This window comes from Garra rufa, chromosome 4 (assembly GCF_049309525.1).
Source record: "Garra rufa chromosome 4, GarRuf1.0, whole genome shotgun sequence".
In the NCBI taxonomy this organism is placed as follows: Eukaryota; Metazoa; Chordata; class Actinopteri; order Cypriniformes; family Cyprinidae; genus Garra; species Garra rufa.
Genome location: NC_133364.1, coordinates 6,708,081 through 6,723,147, shown reverse-complemented (window position 1 = coordinate 6,723,147; position 15,067 = coordinate 6,708,081). Strand labels below are relative to the sequence as shown.

At 35.0% G+C, this 15,067-nt stretch overlaps 1 protein-coding gene across 1 annotated transcript in view; it reads left to right on the top strand.

The window, feature by feature from the left end:
- Window positions 1-13,336: 13,336 nt before the first annotated feature.
- asb15b (ankyrin repeat and SOCS box containing 15b) overlaps window positions 13,337-15,067 on the top strand; it is a 6,823-nt gene continuing 5,092 nt past the window's right edge. Inside the window, exons 1-4 of the mRNA XM_073838909.1 lie at window positions 13,337-13,525; window positions 13,605-13,660; window positions 13,745-13,876; window positions 13,958-14,116. Of these exons, the coding sequence (XP_073695010.1) occupies window positions 13,422-13,525; window positions 13,605-13,660; window positions 13,745-13,876; window positions 13,958-14,116 (451 nt within the window). The 5' untranslated portion in view covers window positions 13,337-13,421. The remainder of the gene's footprint in view (window positions 13,526-13,604; window positions 13,661-13,744; window positions 13,877-13,957; window positions 14,117-15,067) is intronic.

The following is a 15,067-nucleotide window of genomic DNA, read 5'->3' as shown; positions in this document are numbered from 1 at the left end:
CTATAATAATAATAATAATAATAATAATAATAATAATAATAATATGTTGTTATTTGTCAAAAAGCAACGAGCTGTAGAATGTGTAGAAATATTGAAAATTAATTTAATTCTATTTTAATTTGAATGTAGTTCCAAATAATATTTTTATGATTATAGCCTATATGAATTTTGGAAAATTTACTTTAATAAACTGAATTACAGTACTGTACACATTCAATATCAGAATAACACTACTGTAATTTCTTCCATAAAAGTAATTCTGATGCTAGTACTCTGGGTTTCAAAACGGTGCACTTATTTTAAATCCTATTAAATCAGTTTTCAAACGTATTAAATGTCATTGATAAATCAATAAATCGGTGTAAATTAAGTCTCGAGCAGTGTAATACTTAAAATTCACCACATGAATATGGAGTATCAGGAAGTAAGATACAATAAAAGGAAAAAAAAGAGCAGTCTGGGTGATGGATCTGATTGTGAACAATCAAGACACTCAAGAAATGAAGCAATTAAAAAGATGTCAGGGAAAGAAATCAAAGTGATCATTACGTTTGCTAAGCAAACAGAACAGCAAGTCCACCCTGTCAAATTATCGAAAATAATCGAGAAAGAGATAGGAGCAGTGAAAGCTGTATCTTGTCTTAGCAATGGGAGAATAATGATTAAATGCATGGATCAGAAGCAGAAGGAAAAAATAATGAAAATGAAAATGCTAGCAGGGGCACGGATAACGTGCACAGAAAAAGGCAATAAGTCCGAGACCTCTTAAGTATGGATGATATTAAGGGCAGTCTGAGTGGAGGCACAGTTATTTATGCCAGAAGGCTACAGATGTGGAAAGACAATAAAAAATGTGAAAGCATGAGCGTGATGATACAGTTTGAAGGGAATAATACCGGTAAGAGTAAAGCTAGGATTCGTAAGCTTCTCAGTGCGAGAGTATGTACCTCCTCCTTTAAGGTGTTTCAAATGTCAACGACATACTGCTAGTATCTGTAAAGGGAGAATGCTGCGTTGGATATGACTCAGAATAATAATACTTAGGTAAATAATGTCTTTCCTACTACTACATTGGAACGCCAGGAGCTTAATATCAAATGGGCAAGGCTTTAAAAAACATATCATAGAAATGGGAAAATTGCCAGACATCATGTGTATTCAGGAGACATGGTTAAATAGCTCCTTGGAATTTAAGATCGATGGATATGTAGTGGAAAGGAAAGACAGAGAAACCGGAAGAGGTGGAGGGTGTGCAACATTTATTAAAGAGGGTGTATCATATAAAAGAATATTTTCAAGTAATAATCTAGAATATGTAACCATAGAAGTATTGGGAAAACATGAAGGAATCAGAATTACAAATTTCTACAATCCATGTAAAGAAATAAGTAATAATATATTAAAAGAAATGATTGGTTATATAGGGCAAATTTATTATATGTGGAGATTTTAATGCACATAATGGTTTGTGGGGTAGTAAAAATACAGATAACAATGGAGTAACCATAGAAGAATTTATGGAAGAAATTTCACTTTTGTCGCTTGAATGATGGGAAACCAACAAGAATGGATATTGTAAAAGGTGGCATGTCATGTTTGGATCTTACAATACTGTCAGCAGTTTTAGCTGGTAAGAGTACCTGGAGTGTACTTGAAGATAACTTGGCCTGTAATATGTGAGATCCAGAGTACAGTTCAAAAGGAAAGTGTGGGCCAAAGTGCAAGATGGGGATTTAAATTGGGAAGAATTTTATATGTTATGTGAAGAAAATTTTAAAATTATTAAGCTGGAAGGAAACATTGAAGAGAAGTATAATAAGGTAGTAGGAGGAATAATTTCTGCAGCAAATCAGGCTATTCCACTAATAAGAGGTAATGGAAAGAAAAAGAAAAAATGTACCATGGTGGTCTGAAGAGTGCTCAGTGGCAGTGAGAGAGAGGAATAAGGCATTCCGGATTTTAAAAAGAATAATAACTCAAGATACCGTAATAGAATATCAGAAAAAAAGGGCTATTGCAAGGAAGGTAATTAAAAATGCAAAGAGAAAGGCTTGGCAGGAATTCTGTAATACAATTGGGAGAGAAACTGGAATGAATGTGGTTTGGATTAGGAAAATGAATGGTGTTAACGGTTGTAAGCAGATTCCTGTAATTGAAGAAGAAGAGAAGACAGAAATCTTAGCTAAAACTTTTGCTAAAGTCCATTAAATTGAAAATTTAAGTGAACATTTTTTAAATAGAAGACAGGAATTAAGCAGAATATATGAGAATGTTCGTGTGAAAAAACAAGGAGTTCATAACAGTATGTTGACTGCACACGTTTCTTTGCAGGTCACCATGGTTAACAATGGAAGAAAAATCATTTCAAGCATCACCCTCCTTTTAACATGTCAAGTCTGCCATTCTAACCCAATCAGCCTGACATAATGATCTCCAGCCTTGTGCTCATCAACATTCTCAGATGAGTTAACAAGACGATTACTGGAATGATCTCAGCAGGTCCTTTAATGACAGCAATGAAATGCAGTGGAAAGTTTTTTCCGGGATTAAGTTAATTTTCATGGCAAAGAAGGACTATGCAATTCATCTGATCACTCTTCATAACATTCTGGAGTATATGCAAATTGCTATTATAAAAACTTAAGCAGCAACTTTTCCAATTTCCAATATTTCCAATAATTCTCAAAACTTTTGGCCACGACTGTATATATCAAGCCCTGATACGTTCTAGTATAGATTACGGATGTGCAGTGTATGGTGATGCAGCTAAATCTCAGTTAAAGAAACTGGAGAACATTCAATCTAGAGCACTTAGAATCTGCTGTGGAGCTATCAACTCCTCTAGATGCTATAATTGTTGAAATGGGGGAGATGCCTTTAGATCTGAGAAGAGAAAAGCGTGCAATGATGTATTGGGCCAGCTTAAATGGTTGTAATAAGACTCATTGTACAAGCATAATATTATATGACTGTTAGGAATACAGAAAGAATGAAGGAAATAGCTTTGGGTGGAAATATGAACAGTGGGTTAAGGAATATGGTCTAGAGGATGAAGCAATCTGTCCTTATATACCATTAAGTGGTATAGCAGTGTGGAATATTCCTGAAACTATTGTTGAAATGAGATTATTGGAAGCTACTGAAAAAGCAGAAGAAATATACAGTAATAGTTATGGAATTACTGTTTTTATGAGAGAGAATTTGTATTATTTTGTGCAGATTTACATGGATAGATCCAAGGATCCAATTGAGCAAAAAGTGGGCGTAGGATACATTCCAAGTTTTCAGACAGAAATAAGCTTAAGGCTAAGTAACAAACTATCTGTGTACTCTACTGAGCTAACTGCAATCATAGTAGGACTGCAATGGGTAGAACAAGTTAGGCCACACAGGATTTTAATTTGCTCAGACTCTTCATCAGCTCTTAAAAGTATAATGTCTACAAAAAGTGATAGAGAAGATTTGTTAGTGGAAATTTATACTTTACTGAACAGATTGAAAGTGGAAGGTATAACTGTATATTTTTGTTGGGTGCCAGCACACATCGGGATAATAGGGAATGAAACAGCTGATAAATTAGCAAAAGAGGCATTAAAGAAAAACGTGGTGGAAGTTAAAGTACCTTTGGGTAGAAGTGAAATAAAGTCAGTGATTAATAGGAAAGTAATACAAAAATGGCAACAAAGATGGGGAAATAGCAGAACAGGTAGGTGGTTTTATAACACTGAGAAATCAGTAGGGAAAAAAGTACAGTTTTTTGGAAGACATAGAAAAGAAGAAGTAATTATATCTAGATTAAGAATGGGACATACAGGATTAAACTCAACATTAGCATTAATGGGAAAGCATGAAAGTGGGATGTGTAATGAATGTGGTACTTTGGAAACAGTTGAGCATGTGCTTTTTAACAGTGGTAAGTATGTTGGTCAGCGTGACAGTCTGTTTAAAAATAGGCCAGTAAGTGTTGTGGACCTTCTGGGGAAGGGTTCAAGTGACGATCAGATATATGGGGCTGTTTAAACCTTTTTGGAGGTTACAGGTCTATGTTACAGGATATAGAAATATAGGGTCTGAGTGGGAGATGTATGATGCCTCTGTCTACCTTGAAGGCTGAGGAGCCCAGAGTGGAAGTTGAAGGATCCTTCGTTTTTTTTTTTTTTTTTTTTTGTTTATGGGAAGAAGGAAGGGAAGAAAAGAAAAATAAACAAATAATACAGATTCATCACCCAGGTGCATAAAATATCCAGTAGGTGGCGGTAATGGAGTGAACGGCCAGACAACTAAAAGAAGAAGAAGAAGAAGAAGAAGAAGGAATGCCATTGGTTGACGATGTAATTGATAACGCCACACCTGAGAGAGATTAGCGTAGCTATCAAGAAGCTGCACCAGGTGTGAGCTCAGAAAGAAGACAATTTTGAACGCGGTAAGTTGTTGTTCTTGCATTTTATGAAACACTTTGGTTTTAAGTACCTTTTAACGTGTTCTTAATGTTGTCTCTCATTATTGTTAGTGTGTTTGTGTTGCTTCTTATTACGAACTGATATTTGTAATGTTTTAATGTATTGTCACAGTTATAAACACAGGCCTGCGTTTCCCAAAACCATCATAAGCCTAAATTTGATCGTAGATCCATTGTGATCAAAGGAGTTACAATCAATTTAGGATTAGGATGCTTTTGAGAAATGCAAGTACCTTTATGAAAACTATATGGTTAAACTATATGGTTTTATTGCAAATAAAAGAAAGAAAATGTGGTTGTAAACATTTGTATTTGTAGTAATTGTACAAATGGTAATCAATTTGTTTGAAAAAAAAAAAAGAAAACATGGTTGCTCTACACTTTTACTATAATAAACGGTTTTTTTTTTCCCACTTCGTGTGTGTGTTTTTAAATATGAGGTGTTGCACATTCACAGACAATGGCTTAAACCTACTTTTGCGTAGTATAATCCTAATGTTTCCTGTCACCTGAAATAGATTAATGTTTGTAGATAATGGATGTGTACATTATTTAATAGTGTATTTTTGCATTAAACTAAAACCAAATTCTACAAAATTGTGTGGAAATTGTCATTTTACAGACATTTCTGCATTTAACCTGGACTTTCTTTTTAAGTTTTATTAATTGAGAGATTTCACCACTTATCTGTTTAATCATTCTTTTTGTATGTCTGTCTGAGACTTGTGGCTTCCGATAGGAAGAGCTTTTTTTAATGAAATGTGAGCTGTTTTTGAATTTCTGCTCTTTGTCTGTAGGGGATTTCTGGTTCAGAGCTGTTGGAGGTCATGAGGAGATGGCAGGAGAAGCAGGGGAGCGTCTGCTGAACCCTTATTCGCCTCCGACCTTTTTGTGGACGCAGTGAAGTGCACTGTTTGCTGCCATAATGCACCTTTGAGCTCTTGGACCTGCCTGGTTATACCAGCTCAGACCCATACTGTGGGTATGCTTTGATGGGCCATTAGTTTATACTAATGCCTTTTAAAGAATGATCAGTGCAGTTTGTAAATATGTGTGTGTTATCAATAAAAGGGTAAACATGACGTTTGTGTGCTGTTCATAATTTCCAGAAGTGTCACCTTTGCTGTTACCTTTAATTTAATCTTTTGAATAAGGTTTGGGTTCATCTTCTGAAGTTCAGGAGATTTATCCTTGTATAAGCTGTTACTGAGTTGTTTTTACAGTTAAAACAAGCCAGTTTCATTCTCTTTAACAGAACCTCATGTTTAAGAATAAATTACACTTTATCAGCAGAATCTGAAACTGATGTTCATCTCTGTGAGAAAACCTCTCATTTACAGGCTTACAATATTTTTTTTGCTACAAATGGGCCAAACATGCCCTTCTCCATGTGCAGGTCCCAGTTGGTACAGCAATGGAAGCTGAAGAGACCTGGATCAGATTCTGTATTGCAGGTAAAATTTGGTGCTGTGTGGGTGGAGACTAAAGTGGGTGGGTTTATTAATTAATTGCTTATCAATTAAATATTTTTTTTTAAAACTTTATTGACTTAGCCTGTGTCTGGATAATAAGTATGAACTTAAAAATTTGAATCCTGCCTTATAACCGCTGCTCGACATTGTCTCAGAAGTCCCAGGGGGAGCGTCTGGATCTTAACTCCCCCTTTGTGTCTCAACCTTCTCTCGTCTTGGGTCGCGTTCTGATCCGCTTTGCAGCTTGTCACAGCTCACGCCCAGACAACCGTCACGCAACCGTGCTTCAGTGACCAGGTTGGGGTTTGAACCCAAGCTCCTCTCCTCTCAGAAAGGTGCACTCAGACCGCTGAGCTACTGGCACTTCCACACTTACTACTGTTTGTTTGGAACTCTTGACTTTAGTTTTTTCTTTAAAGGCTACTGAAACTAAATATTTTTCCATCCCAATATAGGATTTGAACCTGGAACTCCCAGATCAAGGGCAGACACCCTGCCCGCTGGGCCACAGGATCTTATACACTTTCTTTTCTTTTCTTGGAACTTTTGACTTTATTTTTCCTTAAAGTCTACTGAAACTAAATGTTTTTTCCTCCTCAGTTCAGGATTTGAACCTGCTTTTCTCGGCTCAAGGACCGACACTCTAACCGCTGGGCCACAGGATCTTCCACGCTTTCTCTTCTTTTTTTGAACTGTTGACTTTAGTTTTTTTTCTTTAAAGCTACTGAAACTAAATACTTTTCCACCCCAGTATGGGATTTGAACCTGCAATTCCCAGGTGAAGGGCAGACACCCTAACCGCTGGGCCACAGGATCTTATACACTTTCTTTTCTTTTCTTTTTTTAACTTTTGACTTTATTTTTCCTTAATGTCTACTGAAACTAAATGTTTTTTCCTCCTCAGTTCAGGATTTGAACCTGGTTTTCCCAGCTCAAGGACCGACACTCTGACCGCTGGGCCACAGGATCTTCCACGCTTTCTCCTCTTTTTTTGAACTTCTGACTTTAGTTTTCCTTAAAGTCTGGTGAAATTAAATGTTGTTCCACCTCACTTCAGGATTCAAACTTGGAATTCCCAAGCCATGAACTGATACTCTGACCACTGGGCCACAGGATCTTCTATGTTTGTTTCTCTTTTTTTGAACTCTTGACTTTAGTTTTTTCTTTAAAGGCTACTGAAACTAAACATTTTTCCACCCCAGTATGGGATTTGAACCTGGGATTTCCAGGTCAAGGACTGACACTCCGACCGCTGGGCCACAGGATCACCTGCGCTTTGGACTTTATTTTTCCTTAAAAGCTACTGAAACTAAATGGTTTTCCAACTCAATTCGGGATTCAAACTTGGAATTCGCAGGCCATGAACTGACACTCTGACCGTTGGGCCACAAAACCTTCCACACTTTATTTTTCCTTAAAGACTAGTGAAACTAAACCTTTTTGGAGGGGGGGGGGGGGGGTTGGCGGTTCCTTGCTCAAGGGACTCACCTCAGTCGTGGTAATGAGGGTGGAGAGAGCTTTTGGCCATTTTTTGTTTTTCTTTAAAGAATAGTAAAATAAAAATAAGATTTCACACCCCAGTATGGGATTTGAAGCTGGATCTCCCAGAGCAAGGGCTGACACTCTGGAACATAGGCTCTACCTTGTCTTCAACTTTTTTTTTTTTTTTTCTTGAAAGACTACTGAAACTAAGAAGCTTTCCACCACAACGGTGATTTAAACCTTGAATTCCCAGATCAAAAACAAATGTTTAGACAGCTGAGCCACTCTCTTTTCCACATGCTTGTCACTTTTTTAGGTGTATTGTCTGTCTTATTCAATCAGAAACCAGTGGAACTAAACAATTTGTCCGCTTAAAGGGAGATTTGAACTTGGATTTCCCAGATCAAAAACTGACCCTCAGGCTACTGACTCTTCCATGCTTAACACACTTTTTTTTAAAGAACAGTGAAACTAAAGTGTTTTTTTCCACCTCAATACAGGATCTGAACTTCGGTCTTCAAGACAACAGTGCAAAGCTTTATCAACTGAGCCACTGAAGGTCTTGAGAGATTTGGATAGGGTTTTATGGATACATCTGAATTATATTAAGTAAAAAGTGGGATTCAAACACAGGTCTTTGTTGCAGTTTAACTTGTTACCAACTTGAGTTAACCACTACACCACTGTGGTTTCTGCGATCAGAGGTGATGTTTGGAAAACATTATTGGATACACAACTGGACGGTTGGTAAAGTGGGATTTGAACCCGGGTCTCCAAGATGAAAATTCAATATTTCATCAACTGAGCCATTGAGTCTGAGAGCTGATATTTATATTTGGCTGAGCTTCATTGCAGGCTTCAAAGGTGGGATTTGAACCAGAAACTTTGTATATGCTAGGCAAATGATTAACCACTGAACCACTGGAATTGTAATGGTTGGTTTAGTTTGATTTCTGTTGATTTTCAGTCACAGAATTAAAAAGACAATTTAACATAAGATGTAGCAGGATTTGAACTCAGGACTCCAGGATTCAAATGAAACACTTCAACACTTGAGCCACTGAGTTTGACAAGAACATAAGTATTTTGAATGGGTTTTTCTTGAGGGGTTTGTGTTATAATTTGGAAAACTTTTTGAAATTGATGCATTTGAATAAAGAACTCCACATGTGATAGCCAAATGATTAGCCATTGAGCCACAAATTTTGTGCCGTTTGAGTTGGTTAAGCTTAGATTACCTACACCATTAAAAAAATAATAATTTAATATAAGCAAGAGCTGGATTTGAACTTATGACTCCAAGATTTTAACCAAGACTTTATAAAAGACATAAAAAAAGTATAAAAGATTTATAATTATCATCTGAACAACAACTTTTTCACACCTTGTATTTCATGCTCAGTTGTTATTCATCGTTAATTTGTATGATAAACTTTCTTGTTTTCATTTGTATAGAAATAGAAATAATAATAATAAAAAAAAAATATCTGCATCTTTTTATTTACGTGCACAAAATGTTTTGGCCCATATAAGCTGTTGTGCAAGCAATCACACAGATGGTAAGAACTTAAATTTAAAATCATTTAAAAACTACAACTGAGCTCCCTCTTGTGGTGAATTGATAAGAAGAATTATGCTGAATAAAATCTTTAAAAAACAAACTGAACGCCCTCCTATGGTGCATTGACAAGCTGAATTAAGCTGACTAAAATCTAAAAAAAAAAAAACATAAACTGAACGCCCTCTTGTGGTGATTTGACAAGTTGAATTATGCTAACTAAACACTTAAAAATATCAACTGAACGCCCTCTTGTGGTGAATTAACAAATTAAATGATGCTAACTAAAAACTTAAAAAAAAAAACAACTCAACGCCCTCTTGTGGTGAACTGGCAAGTTGAATTATTCTGAATAAAATCTTAAAAAAAAAACTTAAACTGAGCACCCTCTTGCAGTGAATTGACAAGTTAAATTACGTTGACTGTATTCTTTAAAAAAAATGAGCACCCTCTTGTGGTGAATTGACAAGTTAAATTATGCTGAATAAAATCTTAGAAAAACTTAAACTGAACGCCCCCTTGTGTTGATCTGACAAGATATATTATGTTGATTAAAATCTTAAAAAAAAAAAATTAAACTGAGCGCTCTCCTCTGGTGAATTGACAATTTGAATTACACTGACTAAAATTTGTAAAAAAAAAAAAATAAATAAATAAAAGAAATAAACTGAGCTCCCTGTTGTGGTGAACTGAGAAGCTGAATTACAGACTAAAATCTTAAAAAAACTTCAGCTGAACGCCCTCTTGTGGTAAAATGACAAGTTGAATTACACTAGCTAAAATATATATATATATTTTTTTTACTGAATCCTCCCTTGTGGTGATTTGCCAAATTAAATTACGCTGATTAAAATGTTTTTAAAAAATTAAACTGAATGCCCTCTTGTGGTGAATTAACAAATTAAATTATGCTAACTAAACAGCTCAACGCCCTCTTGTGGTGAACTGGCAAGTTGAATTATTCTTACTAAAATCTAAAAAAATAATTAAACTGAATGCCCTCTTGTGGTGAATTAACGAATTGAATTATGCTAACTAAAATCTTTGAAATCAACTGCACGCCCTCTTGTGGTGATTTGACAAGTTAAATTACACTGACTAAAATCTAAAACAAAAAAGAACGCCCTCTTGTGGTGAATTGACAAGTTGAATAATGCTAACTAAAAACATTTAAAAAAATCAACTTAAAGCCCTCTTGTGGTGAGCTGGCAAGTTGAATTATTCTGACTAAAATCTGAAAAAAAAAAATTAAAATTAACTGAATGCCCTCTTATTCTGAGTTAACAAATTGAATTATGCTAACTAAACACTTAAAAAAAAGCAACTGAATGCCTCTCTTGTGGTGAATGGGCAAGTTGAATTACACAGACTAAAAATCTTTTTAAAGAACACATAATTTACACTAACCCAAACAACAACAAAAAAAGTATTTTATTAACTACAAATAATGTTTTATGATCTTGAAAACAAAATCAAACAAGTATTCAAAACAACATAATGAAACACTAGAATGTACATAAACATACATTAACTTCAACATTTCAGACACAATACACGATGATGGTGACACTCAAAGGACACAAAAAAAGTAAATGACATCACATGACACAAGTCAAAAAACAACACACAAACTTCCTTCACAGTCCTAGAAACAAAAATCAAAACTGTGATTCTGTCATGGCTAGATGGTCCTTCATTCTGTAAAACTGTCATGTGAGAGTTGATTTCCTGTGACCATTTATACCAAAATCTTAAAAAAAAAAAAAAATGAAACTGAATGCCCTCTTGTGGTAAATTGAGGAGTTGAGTTATGCTAACTAAAATCCCCAATCACCTGTATGCCATCTTGTGGTAAACTGGCGAGTTGAATTATTCAGACTAAAATCTAAAAAATAATAAAATAAACTGAACGCCCTCTTGTGGTGATTTGACAAGTTGAATTACGCTGACTAAAATCTTAAAAAAAAACAAAACGCCCCCTTGTGGTGATTTGACAAGATATATTACGCTGCCTAAAAAAAAAAAAAAAAAAAAAAAAAAAAGAAGTAAACTGAGCTCCCTGTTGTGGTGAACTGACAAGCTGAATTCCAGACTAAAATCTTAAAAAAACTTCAGCCGAACGCCCTCTTGTGGTAAAATGACAAGTTGAATTACGCTAGCTAAAATAAAAATAATAACCTGAACTGAACCCCCCTTGTGGTGATTTGCCAAATTAAATAACACTGACTAAAATCTTTTTAAAAACATTAACTGAATGCCCTCTTGTGGTAAACTAACAAATTGAATTATGCTAACTAAAATCTTAAATAAATCAACCAAACGCCCTCTTGTGGTGAACTGGCGAGTTGAATTATTCCAAGAGATACCTCTGAGTTTTATCTAATTAATCTAATTATTATTCTGACCAAGTTTTACATTCATAAATCGAAATTCCAGAATAAGAAACCTACCTTTTTTGAACTTTCTGTTAATGTAAAACAATACATCTCCTCCATTTCCTGCTCTACGAATAAGAAAGCTGTTAGATCGCATACAATGTTTTTGGTTTACAATGTATTTATATGATTCATGTATTTTTATTTTCTTCTTTTATTGTATGCTATTTTAGTTGTCTTCTCCCCTGGCGTGATTGTTACTGTTTTGTACAAAAAAAAAATTGTACTTGAACTCTGATGCTCAAAAAAAAAAAAAAAAAAAAAAAAAAACCGTCTCAATCATTCTTACTTAATCTTAAAAACCAAAACAAAAATTACGCTAATCCAAGTGATAAAGAAACATGTCCATAACTACTTACAAACGATGTTTCATGAGCTTGAAAACAAAATTAAAACAAGTTTTCAAAACAACATTTCAGACACAATACACGATGATGGTGACACTCAAAAACACACAATTAAAGTAACATGATGTCACATGACACAAGTCAAGTCGAAATATGCCACCTGGTGGGAACATATGAGGTTTTCAGTTGTGGTAAAAGCAAATATAAAATTAGTGTAGAGGAAATCTATTTCTACATTAATCTTTTATGAGATATTAGCATGTACATAATAATAGACACCTAAATAAGGACATTACATGTAAAAATGTACAACATTTTGTAATATTAATTATATTGTATTTTAAAAAGCCTAGAGCCTAGAATCTTCATTAAGGTCACCAAGCGTCATTAGTGTAACCTAATTAATACTCATGAGCACATTCCATAACATTACATTTTTTTTTTTTTTTGCATTTTTTTAAATGTCAAATGCAAAACAGATTGTGCATTGGAAAAAGGCTGATGTTCCAGAATTATTAACAGAACACAAACAAATGGATTTGGTTACAAAGCATAATTCTGAATATGAGCAAAAATTACATGCAAACTAAGTACATAAACACATGCATATAAATGTTGAGTCATAAGGACAATAAATAAGGACATTACATGTAGGTAAAATTAGACAACATTTTAACATTAAAATTAATTATATTGTATTTTAAAAAGTCTAGTGTCTAGAGTCTTCATTAAGGTCACCAAGCATATTCAGTGTAACCTAATTAATATTCATAAGCATATCCATTCCATATTTTACTGGTTTCTTACATTTTTTAAAATGTCAAATGCAAAACAGATTGTACACTGGAAAAATGCTGATGTTCCAGAATTATTAGCAGATAAACAAATGGATTTGGTTACAAAGCATAATTCAAAGACTGAATATGAGCAACAATTATATGCAAATTACGCATATAAACACATTCATAAAAATGCTGAGTCATAAGGACAATAAATAAGGACATGACATGTAGGCAAAAATAGACAACATTTTAACATTACAATAAATTATATGGTATTTTAAAAATTCTTGTGTCTACTGTCTACAATCTTCATTAAGGTCACCAAGCATCATTAGTGTAACCTAATTAATATTCATGTGCATATCCATTCCATAACATTCCATATTTTCTGGTTTATTACATTTTTTTAAAATGTCAAATGCAAAACAGATTGTACACTGGAAAAATGCTGATGTTCCAGAATTATTAACAGAAATGGATTTTGTTACAAAGCATAATTCAAAGACTGAATATGAGCATCAGTTACATGCAAACTAAGCACACAGGCTGAATGCTGAATCGTGTGTGTTTATATTAGTCCTGTGCAGTGAGTTCTGTCTAGGTTTTAAGCAAACTAAGCACCGTGTGTGTCTGTGAGCCACTACATGTGAGGGAACTTGAGCCCTTTTGCCTAGTCAAGTCAAAGTGACCCGCATTCTCAAAGTGTTGCGAGAAAGCAGGTCAACAGCACTAAATATAAACCCCAGGACCTGTGAAAACAAACTCAGTCTGTGTTTCGCAACACTGTGAGGTGCATGACATTTCTTCTGATAGTTAATCAGTTTTATAATATCCATCTGCAGAGGAGTTTTGTTAATGCGTGCATCTTTTTGAGCTCCGAAACAAGATGGACCGCATAGAACAAATGGATGAAGATCAGCTCATTGAGTATGCTATTCAAATGAGCCTCCAAGATGCTTGCAATCTCTCAGTTTTTAAAGGACCGCTAAGGTATGTCCAATATTACGCTTATTTCAAAACAAAGGTAGCCTATGTTTTAATCTTAAACGTGTGTCGTTTTCTCATGCAGCATTTTAGAAACAGTCAGTGATGAAAACCTCAAGATATTATCTGCTATAGATCAAGGTACTTCACACATGTGCCTTAATATCTGTTTTGGTTTCCAAGTGGCTTGATATTCTGCATATGTGTGTGTGTAATATTATCCAGCTGATGTGTGTGCACTGAGGCAGCTGCATAAGCACAGAGATGCTTATAAGGAAAGAGACAGCAGAGGTTGGCTTCCATTGCACAGAGCATCAGTCCAGCCGGACATCTGCGTGTTGGATAGTGTCCTCCTGGGTGAGCAGACACTACATGCCTAGGTTAAAGTGCAAAACAAATGAGTGACAGTTAATTAAGACATTTTTTTCCCCTGGACAGCATCATATGATCTGAGCATGGAGGAGATGACGGCTGATGGAGACACTGTTTTGACTCTGGCTTGTCAAGCTGGACACGTGGAGAATGTGAAGATTCTTCTTCAATATGGGGCATCTCCACACAACATGAACCGCAGGAATGAGACTCCTCTTCTCCTGGGTATTGGAACAAAACAACTTAAAATAGCCTTTAAATGAGTCTAGTTTTTTGTTGGAGCTCTCAATAAGCAATTAGGACGTCATTAATACAGACAAAAGTTACTTAAAATGAATTATAGTTTCATTACTATGTGACCCTGGACCACAAAACCAGTCATAAGGTTAAATTTTACAAAACTGAGATGTATACATCATATGAAAGCACAATAAATAAGCTTTCTATTGATGTATGGTTTGTTAGGATAGGACAATATTTGGCCGAGATACATCTATTTGAAAATCTGGAATCTGAGGGTGCAAAAAAAATACTTTATAAATACTGAGAAAATCACCTTTAAAGTTGTCCAAATTAAGTTCTTAATGCATATTACTAATCAAAAATTACATTTTGATATATTTATAGTAGAAATTTTACAAAAAATCTTAATGGAACATGATCTTTACTTAATTTCCTAATGATTTTTGGCATAAAAGAAAAATCAATAATTTTGACCCATACAATGTATTTTTGGCTATTGCTACAAATATACCCCAGCGACTTAAAGGAGAACTCCGGTGTGATATTGACCTAAAGTGTATTGAATCATGATACCGAGTGTGAACGTACCTTGCATATTTCATCTCGGTTTGTGTCCAGCTGTCCGAAATCTGGGGTCAGTTAGCCGATGCTCACAACAGGTTGTCAATGAAAGTCAATCGGGCATCGAAGGAGCCATGTAAATAAATCACTGTTTTACACCATTTACGAGGCACAAAGTAGCTCCACACTTCATCGGTAGACTTCCTAGGGCCCTGACATTTAAAACGAGACATTGAGAACTCAGAAAAAGCACCGGTAGTTTATTTACAAGAAGATTTATACAGACATCTTCCACCAGGAACAGAGCAGTCGCCGCCATCTTAAATGTAGTCACGATAAATCGAGTGTCGAGCACGAAGGAACTACAACCTG